This window comes from Anguilla anguilla, chromosome 13 (genome assembly GCF_013347855.1).
Source record: "Anguilla anguilla isolate fAngAng1 chromosome 13, fAngAng1.pri, whole genome shotgun sequence".
Classification (NCBI taxonomy): Eukaryota; Metazoa; Chordata; class Actinopteri; order Anguilliformes; family Anguillidae; genus Anguilla; species Anguilla anguilla.
In genome coordinates this window covers 19045561-19065371 of record NC_049213.1, presented here as the reverse complement: position 1 = coordinate 19065371, position 19811 = coordinate 19045561, and the positions used below count along the sequence as shown (strand labels likewise).

At 43.4% G+C, this 19811-nt stretch overlaps 1 protein-coding gene across 5 annotated transcripts in view; it reads right to left on the bottom strand.

Annotated features, from left to right (window-relative positions):
* Positions 1–1586: 1586 nt before the first annotated feature.
* Positions 1587–19811, bottom strand: part of camkvl (CaM kinase-like vesicle-associated, like) — a 70751-nt gene continuing 52526 nt past the window's right edge. For 4 of the 5 annotated variants that reach the window (XM_035387186.1, XM_035387184.1, XM_035387189.1 and 1 more), the window contains 11 exons: positions 16275–16381; positions 14083–14214; positions 13407–13481; positions 10998–11136; positions 9631–9751; positions 9252–9327; positions 8894–9030; positions 8390–8468; positions 7891–7978; positions 7279–7287; positions 1587–4828 (listed from right to left, as the gene is read on the bottom strand). In XM_035387186.1, the coding sequence (XP_035243077.1) occupies positions 3362–4828; positions 7279–7287; positions 7891–7978; positions 8390–8468; positions 8894–9030; positions 9252–9327; positions 9631–9751; positions 10998–11136; positions 13407–13481; positions 14083–14214; positions 16275–16381 (2430 nt within the window). In that variant the 3' untranslated portion in view covers positions 1587–3361. The remainder of the gene's footprint in view (positions 4829–7278; positions 7288–7890; positions 7979–8389; positions 8469–8893; positions 9031–9251; positions 9328–9630; positions 9752–10997; positions 11137–13406; positions 13482–14082; positions 14215–16274; positions 16382–19811) is intronic. The other variant, XM_035387187.1, reaches the window with a different exon arrangement.

The following is a 19811-nucleotide window of genomic DNA, read 5'->3' as shown; positions in this document are numbered from 1 at the left end:
ATTTTCTTTTCTTTGTTTTACATGTACCATTTGTCCAATAATTTGCAGTGTAATCTTTTTCGAAACAATTTACCCCCCTGTCTTTGAATTAAGCCAGCCAAGACATTAAGCGAGCGCCATGGAAATTGGGATTTGTAGTCGTATTCGATTAATTGGAATTCGGATTTCCGAAATGTAACGAACGTTTATACCTTCTATGTAGTAGATAAACTCGAAGGTGGAACGAGAAGCTGTCCGTCATAGAGAGGGGTGAGGTTTTATACAATAATTCAGCGACTTCTGTGTGGCTTTATAATGGCGATGCGGAGAGTCATGCAAATACCCACATTGGCGAACACAGTTTTTCTTAGATGTTCATGCGGTGTATTTCCAGCTTCTTCAGGTCAGTTAACAGGCCCAACCCATTGTAGCAGCCTGCTTCCTCTATGCTGGAGGACTTTACAATATTACAACCCCAACCACACACACACACACACACACACACACACAGGCAGGTGCCTGAACTTGTGCCACTCACTGATACAATAACTACAGCAGCTCTGATAGCATACTGAGGAGAAAGATACCTGAATGCTCAGATACTCAGATACCTGAATGCTCTATGGATGGTGGGGGGCATTAGTTTGAGCCCCCATTGGGGAAATTGCAGCAAAGTGATCACACTACAATCATCATATGGCCAAGTTTCAAGATTTTCACATAATATTGAGCATGCATCCTACAAATGTTGTTCCAGCTCATTTTAATATGATCAAAATATTAGCAATGTATTTGGACTCAGACAAGGACACACCAACTCAAACACACATGAAATGTTATGTTCAGAGTTTTTATTGAACTAGTGGCGGACATAAAGCAAAATACAGTCACGGAACAGATCTCTCTATCACAGCATTTTGGATTCTGAGAGAGAGAAGCACAAAAATGCAGTGGGATCTATGTCATACCTAGAGCCCAGGCAAACACAAGGATAAGCAAAGGAAACCAGGGAACATAGGAAAGAAGATACCAGGTAAACACAGATAATCAAATTGGATAACGTTTCTGAAATAATTCCACAAAGAAAATAGACTAAACATATCAAATATAGGGGGGGCTAGGCCTTGGAGCGGAGGGCTAAAGCAAGCAGTGGGGAAAAAGGCTTTATAAACAGTACATATATCTGAATGTCATTATATGTCATAATTTCTCATAATGTCATAATTATAATAATCTATGATAACCAAAATGGACAATGAAGTTAGTTTGAGAATGTGACAATGTGTGTGTGGCTCGGTGTGTATGTGTGTATCAGGGTGTATGTGAGTGCATGTGTGTTTGTGTGCTAGAGCCATCCAGTAAGGGCTGGAAGGGTAAATTGAGGTTGCTAACAGAATAGGAGTGGAAGGTGGGGGGGGTGGGGGTGGGGGTGGGGGTGGGGGGGGGGTCATAGTATCAGTTCTATTTTGATTGTACTGCAATTATAATCTGAATGGTTTTGCCAGGGCCTGTAAGGGTCTATAAATAGTACAGTATCACTGTTTCTTTGCAGATCAAAGCATGAAAAGACACCAGTAAATGTCCTGGAATGCTGAAAACAGAAGCTGTTTTTGAGACGGAAAATCAGGGGCTCCACGGCCTGTTCCTGGAGAGTCACTGGGTCTTTTGGTCTTTGTTTTAACATTAAAATCTGCAACAGTTTAGAAACTATAAACCTGATTAGGTCAGTTAACAGTGCAGCTAAGTGCTTTAATTGATCAATTAAATGCTGAGTGACAACACAATCTGACAAATGCTGCAGCCCTCCAAGACCGGGTTTGAGGAACCTTGCACCAGATAAATTTTTGGGTAAAAATGAAATTGAGGGTTTGCATCAGAGCTTCAAGGCTGTTAAACAAAAGGAAAGGGAAACCATTATAAGGGCTATACATCAAGTGGACAGGCTACATATGGCATGGATTATGAAGACTTTAATGCAAAAAAGAATCCCTTTAACCACTTTCATGTTCAAAAATATGGGAAAATGTCTGAGCTGTTTATAATGAAATATCAAAAGTATAACACCGCCTGTGATTTGGTTGTGCAGTGGCACATGTTGCATGTTGTCCACTGGAGGGAGCTTTCATTCAAGATTAGTGAATATAAGGAACGAACATAAGCCAGGTCTGTAAGTGATAATCAAATGAACAAGATAATTCTGATAATAGTACTTTCTGATGTTGGAATTTGGCTATGATAAATGCTTATTGAATGCTATAATTTTTTCCATTCATATTGTGTTCTTTTCATCCTAAAAAATACATCTGCATATTGAAAACATCCAAGCAGTCTTGATATAGTAATTTTATAGATCTGAAATTGGTCTTTCTGGTTTGTGGAAGAGACCTGTAATAGGTTTAGATGACAATACGTTCTGATCCCTGAGCCTGCGTGTGAAGCTTTTGATTAGATTTGTTTGTTTTTTGTTTTGGCACGTGTAGTGCACTTCAGTTTCGTGGCAGGCTACTACCATTCATATTTTAAATACTATCACTCATGTGCAGGAACATGTGAAACACAATGCTACCAACACAATCTCCTAGGTGGAGTGGGTTTCTGCACTCAGGAAAAGATTGTCTTTTGCAAAACTCTTAACAGTAACAGGGCTGCACGTGGGTGGAGTGGATGGATTTGGTGTTTACAGGAATCAAATTACAGGCATCTTTAGACAGCCTGGATGTCTGCTTTCCCAAAGCTTTAACTCATCTGGTGAGTAACTGTAGTCGGCGATGTTTACATTGTGTGACCCTAGCCTGGAATTCCTTGTCTGGGATTCACCAAACTATGTCTGGCAATAGACATTCAGGAAACTTTACAAAAAGACCAGTTGCTTACTGAAGAGCTCAATCCCTCATTCTCCACAGCTAAATTAGAGTGAAACACATCCTGAACTGGACTGCAGCAGTACTGCTAAACGATTGAGTCTTTCTGTGATATGGGTCTTTTTGTAAAGCTTTTAAAGAGCTCTTTTTGAACTCAACCACTTGGCATCAAGGTCATGCTTGAAAACACTGTGGGACTTTTTGTAAAACTTTGTAAAAACTTTTTGTAAACCTTTTTGTAAATCACTTAGCCTCACCCTCTTTTTGTGTTTCTTACGACAAATTATATTGTGAACCTGTAACACTGGGAGGCAGGTGTGCTGACATATCCGAGTTAGGCAGCATTACTTTCGAACTGTTTAACATTGTAGGCACACCATTGAGTCTTGATCTTTTAATGAAAATATCCATTTGGGTCACTGGCAGTGGGGTTCCTCATGGGGTTCTGTGTGAGTTTCTGTAGCTGTATGTATGTCTGTCTGTGTGTTTTTTAAAAATATGTGTATACATAATCTCAGCTCTCATAGCCCTCTCCCTGCCACACCCCCTCTTGCTGATTGGCCAGACCTGGCCCCGCCTCTCTTGGCATCCTTCTCATCTCGACTGGACGCTGGCTGGGAGTAGGGCTGGGTGAGGGCGGGGGGAGATGGGGGAGGGTAGGAAGGTGGAGGAATGGTGAGGTGTGGAAGGGAGGGGAGAGGAGGGCGGGGGGTGGTGGGGAGGGGCGGGGGGGTGGAGTGGCGCTGGGCATGGGGGCGAGACCTGGCTGAGGGGGAGGAGTGCGCACTTTTGGGCCTCTGCTCGGGACAGTCACTGATCTGCTCCAGGAGGGAAGGCATGTCCCCTTCAATCTTCTCCAGGACTGCCGCCATCTGCTTTTCTATCTGCTCGATCACACTGTCCATCTGCCAGTCGCCAACACCACCAACGCCAACGCCCACCCCCTGTCCCAAACCCCCGAAAGCAGTCCCCCCGCTCGCTGAGTACGAGTACTGACTGGGCCCCACTGCTGCCCCGCCCTCCCTCTGCTCCGGAACAGAAACAGTGCTCTTTCGCCCCAGGCTGGGAGAACCCGCCACACCATAACCCAAATCCGACTGCCTCACCCTGGGGAGGCCTAGTTCGGGGCTCCTCTTTCCGATCAGGCCAGCCTCTCCACCCCTGCCCCCCCCAGAGCTCAGGTCCCCCGGTCCACCCAGGCCTACCCCCAGGCTCCTCTCGGCCACGGCCTCTGGAAGCTGCGTCTGGCACCAGCTGCTGGCGGCCGTCGGCCTCCTCTCCCTCTCTGCGGTCTGCTGCGCCGGCCTGTCCTGCTCCACAGGGGGCGCCGTTGCCGCCGTGGCGAGATCTGCAGAGGGCGCGGCGGCCGCTTTGCACCGGCCCGGCATCTCAGGGGAGAGCTTGCTCCTCTCGTCCGCTCTGCTGGCCAGCTCCTGCTCCAGGATGATCACCTTGGTGCTCCTGCTGTCCGCTCTCCTGGTCGGATCGAGGCCGACGCCGAGCAGCGGCACTTTCTTTTCCGGCGCCGTCGTGTCCGGCCCCGGGGTGCCGGTGGCTGTGGCTGTGGTGGCAGTGGCCGGAAGTTTTTGGGCATCATCCCTCGCCCCTTTTCTTGCCCCTCCTCTGCTCACATCCACCACCTCTCCCAGGGGTGTGGGGGCGGGGTTATGCTCAGTGAGCGGTTCAGTCGTGGACGTGGGGGAGACGCCCACCGACGGACTGATAGGAATCGTTCCCACACTTGCTTTCTTACCCTCCTCGTTGGCCCCTCCCAACCCTCTTTCCCCATCTCCCCTGGGCACGCTTTCCACTACCACTTCATGGGAGACACTCCCTCTGCTTGTGGGCGTGGCTCCTGCCACACCCATGTCCCTGCCCTCCCCCCCATCCCCTTTATCCTTCACCTCTGGGCTCCCCTCCCCCCCGACCACGCCCCCAGATTCAGGGGCACGGAGACGCTGCATGAACGTGGTGATGCGGATCGCTTTCTGTGGAGAGAGGGGACAGAGGCTAAAATGAACACCTCTTCCATTATTACTAATATTATTTCATGTGACATTTAAATTCCCATCCAAACTCTGAAGCGAACTATCACAGAAGTACCACATATGACCAAAAAAACAAATTAGTATTCCAGCACCATCACTAGGCCACGAAGCAGCTCCAATGTGTGGGAGCCTGAATACGCTGGGGAGTTATTGCTGTCATTCTGAAAGGTGTACATATGTGGGTGATGCTATCCAACTGTTCCATTCTCTGGAAAGAAACTTTTTATGACTGTTCTTCCCCATCATTAAGCATCCAGCTAAAAAATGTGAATAATTATCTTACTTGCTCTAAATATAATTTCACCTGAAATCTAAGAATGCAAAAGCCAAGTAAATAAACAAAGGCAAGTGTAGTTTTGTGCATTTATTTTTAAAAAGTGCATTTGTATGCTGTACCTTCGGATAAACAATAACTTTTTTATTTTTCAGATTATGAAACCAGTTTGTCTGGATGCAAATTAGCTAAAAATTTCAATTCATTCTTTTCATTCCAGTCCATTCTTTTTCATAACTATCATAAAAAGGCGCTGAGCTGTATGTAATCTACTCCTAAATGCCTACAGCGATGGCTACACACACGATACCTGCTGTCCTCAGGAAGCTGAGGTATTTGTTGTGAGTTCAAGGCATTTCTACTGCTAAAGGCCATAAAAAAGCTACAGAAACGCTTTCCAGCTGACTGGGTTCCCTGAGCAGGCCAGTGGATGGTATCTGAGGAGCACTTATCTGAATTAAAGTAATTCTCCTATATTATGAAAAGCAAGATGAGTTTTCAGTTTCCTCTATATGATTATGACACAATGTACATCAATGGGTCGGGGGGAGACACTGCTGAATGAAACAGGGTTCCAGTTATTCATGACCATGATTTACCTCACCCACACACACATCCACACATATGAAGTCATACACTCACACACACACAGACTCATACAACACTCACAATCAGACATATACACACAAATGCATACCCACATACACTCACCTACACATGCACACACACACACACACACATACGACTGCGTGCATATACACACAAAAAAAAAACATACACATACAAATGGCCACTCATACACACGTAGAGGTAAGTACACACGCAAATAAATGCATATTCTCATGTACATATAGTCACACAGATATTATTCCCCTTATCATTCTATGTATCGTGAATGTAAAATAGCACACATAGTCTTCAAAGATGACCAGCTTTGTTATCACAGAGCACAAACCTCAGTCAAGGGAAGCATTTGAAAACTCCAAAGGAAGACTCATTAATCATTACAATCATTACAATCATTAAAACTTTCTACTTGCATCAGCTGCATGGAATATACCAAATGTGGCAAAACCAGATAGGGTGGTCATCTCAAATCAATTCTGTCAGCTTTTGGTGAGACCTTATCTCTGTGGTGCTCTTGACCAACTGTGCTTCCAACTGAGTTTTCAGAAAGCCCCTGCCTCTCCCAGTTATGTCACTCTGTGTCTTTGAAGACCACTCAGAAAGGTTAAGACATGTCAGGTGTCATGGTGTTCCTCCAACTGCTACACGTGAAAAGCATGGATGGCCCCCCTGCAGGGTTTATTTGCCCCAAGTGGTGGGTAGGTGAGTCGGACAGTGGGGAAGGGGGAGTGGAGGGGGGTACACGGCCAAACTCTTTTCAGTAAGGGTTGAATTTTTCTCTTTTAAACAAAATATAGTCACCACCCGTCCTCAGAATCATCCAATTGAAAGCCGCCAGGGTGAAGTATGGTCATTCTAAGGCTGGAAACATACTTGAATTTTATTGCTCTATGTGTACGTGAAGTGGTTGCTTCCCGAGTGACATTGTTCACATACTCGTCTGCTTACTTTTAGACTGACAGGAGGTTTAAAAGGTGTGTCCACTAGGGGGCAGATCAGGGCCGGAAAATATGTTGACAGCTAGTTCTGTTTCTGCACAACAACAACAAATATAGCGACAGTGGAATACATTGTTAACGCTTGAGTAGGTTTTCTGGAATATGTTTTCAACATTCTAAGTCAGTGTTCTAGAACGCCATTGCTTTCAGTTACCAGTAGTGATTGTTAAGAACATTCTAATCACATATTTGTGATATTTTACACTTTTAAGGGTCCAAATGTAAACTGCACCCGCAATTTACGTGTGTATTGCTCCTTGCAGACGTGTAGTTTTCATTTTTGAGGATGTGTGGAACGAACGCTCTGAATGACCACAGGATACGTGTGACAGAACGTGTGTGCGTTCTTGTGTGCGCGTTCGCGTGATTTAAATATGTTTCCAGCCTAAGTCTGCATATCCCCACCCAGTGAGTTAGCCACAGAGCTGCAGTCTGCGGGGAAAAGACTAGGGCCAGGCACCCTCACCCCCACTGCCTCACCAGCACAGTACCTTCAGCTCCTGAAGTTTTCACAGGCAGAGGGGAGAGAAGAGTGTCATTTCCATTAGTCAGGCTGTCACTCCTATGCAACACAAACCTCTGTGGTTTTATTGGGGGGGTGGGGGAGGGTCTGTTCAATAGTTTAAAATCCTGTTTAAGTCAAGTCCAGATATGGGTAGACTTGCAGACACGCCACCAAAACATTTAATCACCAAACTGGAGAACTTGTCATTAGTAAAGGCTCTGAATGAAAAACAAAGGAACTGTGCAACCACAGCGCTGTCTCCTTTCTGTGCTGCCTAACAAGTTCCCTCATCGCTCTGGTAACCCAGGCAACCAGGTGAGCCTATAACCACTAAAGGCATTTATTGTAACACAACCCGTCGTCTGGGATTGGATCCTGACCAAAATATGACTGGACTTTCCAAATTAAAAGAAAAGAAAAAAATCATTGAACAGCTCCCACCACAAGCTCAGGCTGGGCCCCATAGAGCAGCTCAGCCAGTAAAGGCTCTCACCATAATCACAGGTTCGAGCCTCAGTCTTAGCTACATCATTGTAGAGTCTATGGCAGTGAGACACGGTAGGTCTCATCTCTCTCTCTCTCTCTCTCTCTCTCTTACCCTCCACTTGGCCTTTGCAAAGTTTTTCTCAAACTGGGCACACACTCCATCTTTCAGATTCTTCTCTGAGGCACCATTGCCTGCAATCCTGAAAAACACAAAACACACACACACACACACACAGACTGAAAATCACAAGCTGTATTGCTTCCACGACAGTGTGAGAGTTCAGACAGAAATTACCCATAAGGGACAGCTTGTGCCTACAGTATCTCTGGATTTCTGTATCGATATCAGCTTATTAAAACCGTTCATCTACAGCCAAACTCTGGAGAGCTCTTTGCTTTTATTGTGACGTACACAGCCCCCATACAGTTGAAATTAAATGTCATGAATTTCAGTACAGTTCATTGATAAAATCATAGATATAATTTTTTCTGTGTGAAATTCAAAATTGTATGCCTTTCTCAATACACACAGTATCAGTCTCTTGTGTGTGTGTATTCATGTGTGTGTGTGTCTCTCTGTGTCTGCGTGCGTGCGTGCGTGTGTGTTTTACCATTCGTGCCAAAGTGCTTCCTGGGCTGTGATCCTCAGCATCTGATCCACCTCCATTAGCCTGCAGACCAACTCTTTTGCTGAAAAGTGAGGGAGAGAGAGAACGAGAGCATTAGCGACCAGTTAAACAAGGAAAATATCACAAACTTTATTAAACTAGCAAAACTCATCAAAGTTCTCCAAAGGCACTGCTGCCATAATGGTGACTCAACTCACATAACAAAAACCTCCTAATCTGTCCACCCACCCTTATTTAACATGGGAACCACAGAGAGCATAAATGATGTTTCATGGCTCTTTTTTTCCTGTGGCCTGAGGGTAGCCTGTCTAATGAGGAGTGAAGCGGGTGTGTGCAGTGGGGGATTTGAATGGCTTTTCTTCTGACTGCTTGTGAATACAGATCTCTCAGCAGTAGCTGTCCAGTCTGTCTCCCTGCTGGGGTGTGTAGCTTTCTGAGTGATGCTGTTTTACAAGTCTCTGATGGCCCCTGTGGCCGGAGCTGTACCTGCAGGAGAGATGTCATCCCAGTAGGGGGAGTCAAACTCAAACTCCCCTGCTACGATACGACAGAATATGATGCGGTTGTGCAGGTCAGTGTTCTCTTCCTCTGTCTCATCATAGAACGGGGGGTTTCCAGAGAGTCTGGGGGGAGGGGGGGAGAGATAGAAATAAGAGAACGAGAAAGAGAAAGGATTGATGAGAGGACCAGTTCCTCCATTCTTGCCAATAGCCTTGTCTTATACGAGAGTGTTATGGTTTGTAGGTGTGTTACAGCACAGTTTGTAGGTGTGTTATGCTGCATTTTGGTGGTGTGTTATGGTGCAGTTCTTGCGGCACAGTGCAGTCATCTTCTGGACACTTACAGGATGTACATGATGACGCCCACAGCCCAGCAGTCCACCGGGCGGCCATACCTATGTCGAGCTACAACCTCTGGAGCTGAAGTGGGAAGAGAGAGGCAGTCAGGAAGTGACATTCCCACAGAAAGGAAGAGAGAGAGAGAGAGAGAGAGTGCACTAACTATCAGTGACCCAACCTGTATAATACAATGCAACAGATGTATTGATTTAAAATTGACACAGAGAATGAGCAGTAATTCACAGCAACTCTGGGGTCGAAGACAGACAGCACGGGAGAGTGAAGGGGGGAAAGGGCAGAAGAAAAATAGAGCGACAGAGGGAGGGAGGGGGCAAGGATGAGAGAGACACAGAGTGAGAAACGTGGGGGGAGGGGATGATGTACCCAGGTACTCAGGTGTGCCGCAGGGCTCGGTGATAGAGCCATTCTCAAACTTGGACAGGTAGAAGTCTCGCAGCACCACTTTATTGTGGTTGTTCTCCGTATAGTACATGAGGTTCTCCAGCTGAAGGAAAAAGAGACATAGGCTGAGAAACAATGTATCTCCAGCACCGCAGACAAGAGGAGGAGCAATGTGCTCACACGTCACTTCTTCCACTTTAACGTCCGTCTGTCTGTGGACCAGATGTGTAGCACACTCCTGGCTAAGATTCACCCTGGGGTATTTTTCAAGAATTCACATCAAGGAGTACAGTGAGCAGCAGAATATGTATTTCAATTAATTATTTGGCACAGTCCAGGGGTGGTACTACATTTATGGGGCTCTGCCAGCTGATGTCGATGCAATGGCACAGAGCCACCAGTTCCCTGTCTGAAACGTGTTCGAACAAGACAGGCCAGTTTATTCTCTGTCAGCTCAGAGCATCCATTTTTTAAAGTACAAAGTTGCCAGGTTTACAGACACATGAGCACTGTATATGCAAATAACATTCATTGGTTTTTATTTTTAAAACAAGAGTTGGCAAGTGGTTTTTTAAAAATTACAGTATGCCAACTGCAGCTGTCAATTGTTTGACCCTGTACCGTAACCAGGTGTCCACCAGAGAGCAGCAGATACACAGAAAAAGTGTGAGCAGGGGCGATGGTTCTAAACGGTGATGATTAGAAGCCGCTTGGGACTGCGTTTAGCTTTAAAGGAGCCAATTGGCTCCACGCACATTTGTTTTCACACATTAAAGCCAAAAGGGACCGTCTGCAATATCAGAGTTGAATGCTTGATAATTACATCATCTGCCTCTCGAGTGGCTGAATATATAATATATATTTGTTATTTTTCCTGTGGGCCAAGGAGGACAGAGCATACACAGACACACAGACACAGACACACGCACACACACACACACATACACACACAAACACACACACACACACACACACACACTCCTTTATTCATATACATTGTTTAATTGAGATTAAAATCCTTTTATAAGGGAGACCTGCTGCATACACAGAGGAATGATGATATGGTTCGTTTCTGAGGGAATTTGACCAGGACACATGGTCAAAAAGTGCCATGGGATCTTTAATGACCACAGTCATGGGCTCAGTTTAACACCAAATCTGGAGAACACTGACCTTGTGAACCAGGGTTCCACCCCAGTAAAAACCCACACGTAAAACATCTGTTCTTACAACACCGTGACTCTTGCAACCTGACAGGCATAGACATATGCTCCAACATTGGGAATACTGTTCGAATCACAGACAAATGGAAAGCCCACTAATGCCCCGCCCACAGCCCTGTCAGTCACCTTCAGGTTCCGGTGCACAATGTTGAGGGAGTGCAGGTAGGCCACAGCCTCCAGGACCTGGCGTATCACATTGGAGGCATCTCTCTCTGTGTAGCTGCCCTGGTCCAGGATCCAGTCAAACACATCTCCTCCTGTAGCTCTGCAATTGCACACACATACAATACATAGTTAAAACCAGCCACACACACGCACACACACATGCACACACACACACACACACACACACACACACACACCATCACAACCATACACACACAACAATCTCATCTTTTATTAGCTATATATTCATACTCTGAATCCAAGGGGATGTAAATTAAAATCGAGAAATATGTGAAAAATATCACAATTTAAAAACAACAAAACAAAAACAAAAATAAACCTCCAGGATGGATGTGAGATTATAATGTAATCACCAATCATTCAATCTTAGCTCCCTGGTATGGCTCTATCTTTAGCTGGACCAAACAGCCTGGAGGATTTTCACTTAAAGCCTTGCGGTTCAGGTCACAGATGATCCCACTGCTGCTAGGCACATTCATTGGGAAACAGAATTTCTATTCTTCAGATGCACTGTGATGTCACTTCCTGTCTTATAATGAGCACTTGGGTGCATTCCCATTACTTTTCACACCTCACCTCCTTCCCTCCACTCCCTTCCCAGTATATTAAAATTAATTAAATGTATTCTGAAAAATATAACTACAATGAATTATTGAGTTCACAGTATGTTCACGCTTGTAAACACACTTGTAAACAAGCTCCTCCACTGCCACCGCAACCACCGCGTTGTTGTTTTTTGGCCACCATTATTTTAACAGAAGCAAGAAGCCTGAGGAAATCTCAAAGACCTATGGGATATCCTACTGTGTGTTTCCTTCATAATTGTCCGAATGAAGGCAACTTACAGGCATCATTTTTTGCTAACTTTCGAATGAGACGTGCCTTGATGCCTTCCTGCTTTCAAATGCCGCCTACAAAGTAGCATTTTTTCCATTTGAAGCACAACCAAGCATAGATAAAATAAGCAATTGGAATGAGCCCCTTGTATCCTCCCAGTAAAGGGTACATTGATGTATCCTACCACAGAAGTCTTTTCACATTTCTGGGTGACATCATCATGCTCACACTCACAGAAATGGAAAGACCATCCCACAGAATTTGACACAATCCAAACTTTAGAAAGCAGAGATGGCAGAGAACTAAATATCCCCAATTATGCACGATATTTAGCCAAATTTGTGTGTGGTTCAAGGTCATTATCACACATAGCATCCTACTCGAAGGCTAGATCCTGCAATGGATAATAAAATACCAGTTCATTTTTGTGGCTCATATGCTACAGACAAATTTGGCAAGTTAAGACAGGAAAGCAGGTTTATTTATTTGCTTGTGCATGAATGTTACTTAAAGGAGCATGACTCATAAGTGAACATAAATAAGCATGGCAGCTACCATTATTTCAGTGTGTGAATACGGATGCATTATTCAACCAACCTTTTCCAAAGGATGTATTTATTGCAAAAAAATCTGATTTCAGATATTACAGTGGGAAATAAGTGTTTTTCAATGTGAACACTTAACATTGGGAAACGATAACATAATATGAAGCTACATATCCATTTCATTAATCTATGGAAATCGGTGGACTTCTCAAAATATAAATATAAATATAAAGATTATGACAGGGCTATTTCATCAATAGACAACAATGATGGAGGAGCAGATAAGCTATCCCCCAATTGTCTTCACACCTTCCTTGTCTTTTCCTTCACTCTTCTCCTCCTCTCCTTTCATTAGCATACGCCCAGGTTGGAGACGAGTGGTAGTGCGGGAGTGGAGGAAAGGAGGTGAGGAGTGAAAAGTAATGGGACACACCCCAGATGTGCAGGCATGTGCCAATCAAGTCACATGGGTGAAGCTATGACAAAACCAGGTGCAACAATGTCAGATTGTAATGCAAATTAGGGAACAGAAGAGACTGATGAAACTCAGAGGTCCTGCAGCGTTAATGCATTACTGAACAGAAGAGGGCACTCAAACTCACAGCTCCTGGAGTATTAATGTGTTACTGAACATAAGAGGGCACTCAAACTCACAGCTCCTCGAGTATTAATGTGTTACTGAAAAAGAAGAGGATGCTCAAACTCACAGCTCCTGGAGTATTAATGTGTTACTGAACATAAGAGGGCACTCAAACTCACAGCTCCTGGAGTATTAATGTGTTTCTGAACAGAAGAGGATGCTCAAACTCACAGCTCCTGGAGTATTAATGTGTTACTGAACAGAAGAGGATGCTCAAACTCACAGCTCCTGGAGTATTAATGTGTTTCTGAACAGAAGAGGATGCTCAAACTCACAGCTCCTGGAGTATTAATGTGTTACTGAACAGAAGAGGATGGTCAGACTCACAGCTCCTGGATGATGTAATACTCCTTCCTGGTCTCAAAAGTGTCAATCAATTGCAGAATATTCGGGTGGTTGACCCTGCAACACATATACCAAAAAGACACACTGCATAGATGCATAGATGACACATAATGTTTCCAAGTATAAAAAGGTTCTAACAGGTGTTATGTTTTAAGAATACATGGTATGTTGCAATATATTTTCTGAAGCTATTTACAGAACTGCCACTGGTAGTTCTACAATCAAACCAGCTGTACTTTGTCATGCAAAGACAGAGTACTTTTTCTTAATGGAGTACTGTCACAGACACTATAGACCCACCAAATACTCAGCTCTGTATTCTTAACACAGAAAGTTCTGTCTCCCGACTGTTGAAGCTAGAACATTCAAAATGGATTCATGTTATGAATATTCATGAAGGAACACCCCCAAGGATAATACAATGGCAATGAATGTTATTTACTGTACTACTGCACCAGAAACTCCAGTTGCCAAATCAGAACCTCCTGTAGTCAAGAAAAAGAGAGGATTTCATAAAGGAATGCAGGAGCTGAGTATCTTGCAAGTCTACACGGTATGCAGTCTGTGGAATTATGCTGCCATAGTGCACATGTATCTCTCTCTCTCTCTCTCTCTCTCATTCTCACACACACACGCACACACACTCTCTCTCACTTACATTTTCAGGATCATTATTTCGTTCTTGGCTGCCTTGCGCACTTTCCTGCCATCTTTCTTGAGGAATTTTTTGCAGACATAGACCTTGTCCGTCTGTCTGTCCTTGGCCAGGCACAGTTCACAGAACTCCTTGCTGCACCAGGTAGACAGGAATGCAGGAGAAACTGTTCATTAAATTATTTTACCCTTGTCAAACCAGGTAGATCAACTGATGAGAGTCAAAGTGGGAAGGAAATGCTGAGGGATGAGTAGGTTACCAGATGTAGCCAGTTTTGAAGGAATTTGGCCAGGGCTCAAACCTTGATTTAACCAGGACCTTGGTGTAGCATCACATCTGAAAGACTACACTGTCTACAGCATAGATTTCTATGGCTTTATATTTGGCATGCTCCCTACTGGCCTATCAACACCATATCCAGCAGCAATTTAGCTAACCCAGGAAGTCTCCAGTTTAAAAACAAACCAAGCCCAGACTTGTGTGGATTCAATACTAACCAGGTCCACCCCTGCTTAGCTTCAATACAAACCGACCGCAGACCTGCTTAACTTCAGTAGTTTGATATGAATATGGTACAGGGTGCTGGGGCTGCTGAATTATTTGTGGTAAATACAAAAGTCCAATGAAACAGTTCAGTTCTACTAAAGTGCACGAAACAGCACAAGGATGTATGACCAAGAATATAACTGTCTCTCACTTTAACTGCAGCTAATGAATTCCCAGCATGATGTAACATAACTCCTTTCAATGGCAAACAAAATTCAGACCAGCAATTTATACACATGGTGTTTGAACTTCAGCCAACTGATGACAGCTGGTGATTTGGACCAATCCCTGTGGACCAAGGGATTGCAGGAGTGCCTGTGGACTTGTGGAGACTTTTCTGGAAAGTATAAGAAATGTATTTCTTAATGATTAGAAAATAATACATCCTGCAATATCTTGTATATTTGTCTATACGTAGTGAAGTGTTGCAATATCTTGATATTTTCTGCAGTAAATTGTCCCATTGCTACAACACCCTCATAGCTGCAGCAGCATCAGTGTACTTGGCAGATCGCAGGCAGTCCGCTAGGCTCAACGCCCTGCAGACTGAATCCCTCCCTGAATGGTATGGCAGTATGGCCAACGACTCAACTGAGCTGCAGCTGTAGCTGTGCATCTGTGTGTGTGTGTGTGTGTGTGTGTGTCTGTGTCTGTGTCTGTGTGTGTGTCTGTGTCTGTGTGTGTGTGTGTGTGTGTGTGTGTGTGTCTGTGTCTGTGTCTGTGTGTGTGTGTGTGTGTCTGTGTCTGTGTCTGTGTGTGTCTGTGTGTGTGTGTGTGTGTGTGTGTGTATGTGTGTGTGTGTGTGTCTGTGTCTGTGTGTGTGAAAGTCCCCATTAGACAAACCAGGAGGCCCTACTGATCATTATTCACAGCTAAGCTGCCCTGCACCTCTGTCTCTGAGCAGGGCTCTTCTCTTCTCAGAGCTTTCACTCACAGACGGCAGCCACTGTTCTCAAAGCATTTCCATGTGTCAGCTGTGATGTGCTGTCTTCTGCGTTTAACTCCCAAAGAGGCGAAAACCAAATTTATGTTTCCACCAGAATAAAGTAGCCTAATCTTGTCGAAGCCTACACAACCTCACAGATTTTCTGGAACTGAATTAATTATTGAATTTGTTTATTTATTTTTGTGAGGAACAACATGACAGAACCATTTGTGATCATGCTGAATTTCACCTTGGGGTGAAATTACAGAAAATCCAGTAATTTAGATGCATGACCCAGCTGCACATACACCTGGTGGTGAAAGGAGGGGTACCCTCGCTTCGCCCAAAAACTGGGTTATCCAAATTTAGTCCTTCTACCCAAGACTGCACCAAATAAACTACTCAAACCTATCATCCCTCAACATAGCCAGCACACTGTATTACCATGGCATAACTGATTTCAACCATGAAAAGATAAGTCATAAATATGTACTCTCTCTTCTCTAAAGAGGAATTTAAACTTATTTGCAGTGCACATATTTTTGTATTTAACACTATCATTCAGTAATTGATTCCTGTCTGATTTAAGGCTAATTTAGGATTCCTAGTCTAATTTGCAGTTGAAGGAATCAACTTATCTTCGGCGTAAAAATTACACTTATGGTCTCAAGGAACATATTTTAATACGATGATATCACAGCGACTACTCAATATGGGTACTCACGCTCTTAGGACCTGTCCAATCTCATACTTGTCTGTGATGTCGGTTGGGCTGTTGAAGTTTCGCCCATCCCGTTGAGCAAAGCATCCAAATGGCATGACAGCATCTACCTGTGCAGAAAGAGAACAGCCATGTCACAGTCTTTCCAACGGTGTAAATAGGAACTCACCATGAAACCAGCCAAAGCTCCCTCAAGCATGCATTACCACCCTTGACAGTATAGGCTGACACCGTAGAAGGGAAAGAACACAAAAATGAATGCTCTGTAAACTTAAACTTGAACTTGAGTTAGTCTAATAAAAAACTGGTACCAAACATGCTTTATTAGAGAGAGAGACACACACATGAAACTTTCTGGAACGTGAAACCATTTTTTTCTTACTGATGTGGTGTACGGCCCGAAAGCTGAACCATGATTTTAAATCAAGAGCACCATGTAGTTAGAAGACAGAAAACACTGCTAAGGGGAACACAGACAAAACTAGTGATATAAAATACCTGTCAAATATGTAAACAGCTTTATTAACAATAGCGTTCCATAAGCAATTCCATTGTAAAATGCAAAACAACAGCATAAATCTACACTGCATATAAGCATGGATTGAACTATCTCCTCTGTCAGTTTAATCCCTCCACTGGCCCCAATCTCCCTCTCTCTAATCCCAACAATCAAGCAGGGGTTGGGAGACTGAGACCCAAGTCAAACATTACATAACCAAAACATTACAATATGCTTGGTAAAACAATTGTGGTCTGCCTGTGGCAAACTGCAAACTGAGCTGATGTTCTGACCATACTGTGACGTGATGGAAGGTTCTAATTATTTTTTTGTGTGGAAGCCAACTACTTTTCTCTGTGGTAAAAAGTATATCTGTGGCAGCAATTTGGTAACTTTGTAGCTTTAACCTTGTGAAAATATTTCAACATCATCAAGACATAGAGAAAGCACTTTTTCATTTGTCAAACTCTACTAATAAATGGTAAAAATCAATGCAGAAATCTATTTCTTAAAGTCTACATATTTTAAGGCAGACATTCTGTTCATCGTCTCAAAACACACATTTTAAGTCCACTTAATTTCCATTCTAAATAACCCTTTAATGCTCACATCATGATAATGTGTGCAATGAACCACCAATCACATCAAAACCATCTAAAGATTTAGCTTCTACCCTTCATTACCTTGAACCTATTAGCATCCCACATTTTATGGGGCTGTTTGTGTCAACTCAAGACCAACCACACAAATGTATTTTGAATATGTACTGCTTTCTGCCCAGATCAGAAAATACCATGGAAATTTTATTTTATCATAGCCTCTTTTTTTGCAAATATTTTTTGTTTTTTATAAAATGTTATACAGCCTAAAATCAAGAATAGATACTGAAATCTCTCATACCTGCACAAAGGAAGCAATTTAACATACCTAAATATTAATACCTGTGAAGCTATTTGTCCCAGACATTATTGTACCCTGTAATGTGGGGGCCAATGTGAAACCAAAATGTATAAAACAACCCCTTAATAAAAGCTGGGAATCTGAACTTTAACCACATCTGAATGCAAATTATTTGATTACAAATCATAAAATTGAAAAAAATTGAGTCCAGAGCCAAATCAAGAAAAAAATATGTCTTTGTCCTACACATTATGGAGCTCACTATATGTATGTATATATATATATATATATATATATATATTTACAGTGAAAGCGTTATGACGCAAAACATAATACAACTTCATTCAGCTGCCTCCCAGGTCTGACTTACAGCATTTATGCTCTATGCAATCTGTGCATGGCCCTGGACAGGGGTATCAAAAGGAACAGAAACAAAGAGCAAAATGCACGCAGAGAAAGACTACAGAGCAGTGAGTGATCTCACCCCTCCTGAGAGAAAGATTATCTCCAATACTCTCCCTCCACAAGACTCGGGTTATTAAAACGATAAATCATTAACCGGCCAGCCAGGGATAGCACCGGGCCAGCGCAGAAAGCTACACCTCCGATTTAAGAGCGCTGTCCTGCCAATGCTTAGCACTGAACGAACACCATGCAGCCAAGTCTTACTACCTTCCCAACACCTCCAAAATACCATTCCATCACCCGATGAGGGCACCACAATATCATTAATCTTTTTCCTTTTCTTGTAATTTTTACTTAAGTTTAGTTAGAAATGAATACAGGGTTTACAAGCATAGTACTTTATGCTGATACTGTTAGGAGATGTGGAATCATGTGTACATAGTTTTTTTTTTTCTTGGCCCCTCTGGGCATTTGCTAATACAAGGAGGTGTCATGGACTAAAAACACAGATTGTTGTAATTAAAGTGATGTGTTAAAGCCCCATCACCCATACTATTGCCATTAAAACCACTACACAGGGAATGAGGCTGGTTACGTACTCGACATTCCACACCCTTTTCTGCAAAGTACACAAGAACAAATGAGGCACTGTTTTCACAGTGAATCAGCAATTTTTTATTGTCTTTGTATTTCAATCTCTGGATCATTAGATACATCTTGTTGTGCCTTTGCAATTACAAAAAAACGGCCAATTCCACTGTTAATATTCCACCAAATATTTATTGAATTTTCTCTCACAACCTCCTTAATTGTTTTACTGTTTATACTTTGTTGTGTGAAGTTATTGTACAGTTATAGAAATTCAAGAGAGGCTTTATGAACCATAAAAAACCTTCCCAAACCTTTTGCCAAAGGACAGTAAAAAAAAACAAACAAAAAAAAACATATCAGTTCCTGTGTTTTACCGTAAAGCAAAAAGGTAGATCAGGGCTTCACTGAAAGATTTGTGGTTTTGCAGGTCATTTGATGGACAGCAGCATAAAGGCAGTTTGAAATAACAGGCTGTCTGTCAGGCTGAGACACGTGAAAGAAGAAAGATGCGCCTAGCCGCACCACAGCTGCCTGTGTGAGAGACCCTTCAGACGATGATGACCCAGACACTGGGAGTTTCATCAGATGTGAAACAGAACGTGCAAATTCAGAGCCCTTTGCTAACCCACACGCTGTCACTTCAGATTCAAGACGCTGCTTTATTGCCGTGCGTTGCATGCTACGATAATCACATCAGGGAAAATAAAAAATGTATTTCATCTTTAGCCACGTATGGAGTCACGTAAGGCCACAGCGGAGTGCGGTGCGGCGGTTAGGGACTGGGAGCACAACTCCGATTTTGAGGTTAAACCGTAGACCGTAGAAGGGTTCAGCTCCCATATGGAGAAATGCCATATCATGCACATGGACGAGGCACTTCACCTCGCCTGCCTCAGAAAAACAGCCACAGATGGTATGTTTAAAAAAGTAAGCTGTGTAAGTCACTCTGGATGAGGGTGCCTGCTGAGCAAATAAATAAGGCTCTGTGCTGAGGGCTGCTCTGCTCAGTTCAGCAGCCTTCAGTGTGCCTGTGCACTGTGGCCCAATTAGGGCCACAAGCTCAGCCCCAGAGCCCGGTGTGTATGCTGGGTTTCCTTCCACCCTTAATTGCACCTTCTGATACGCCATGAGATGCTCTTAATTGT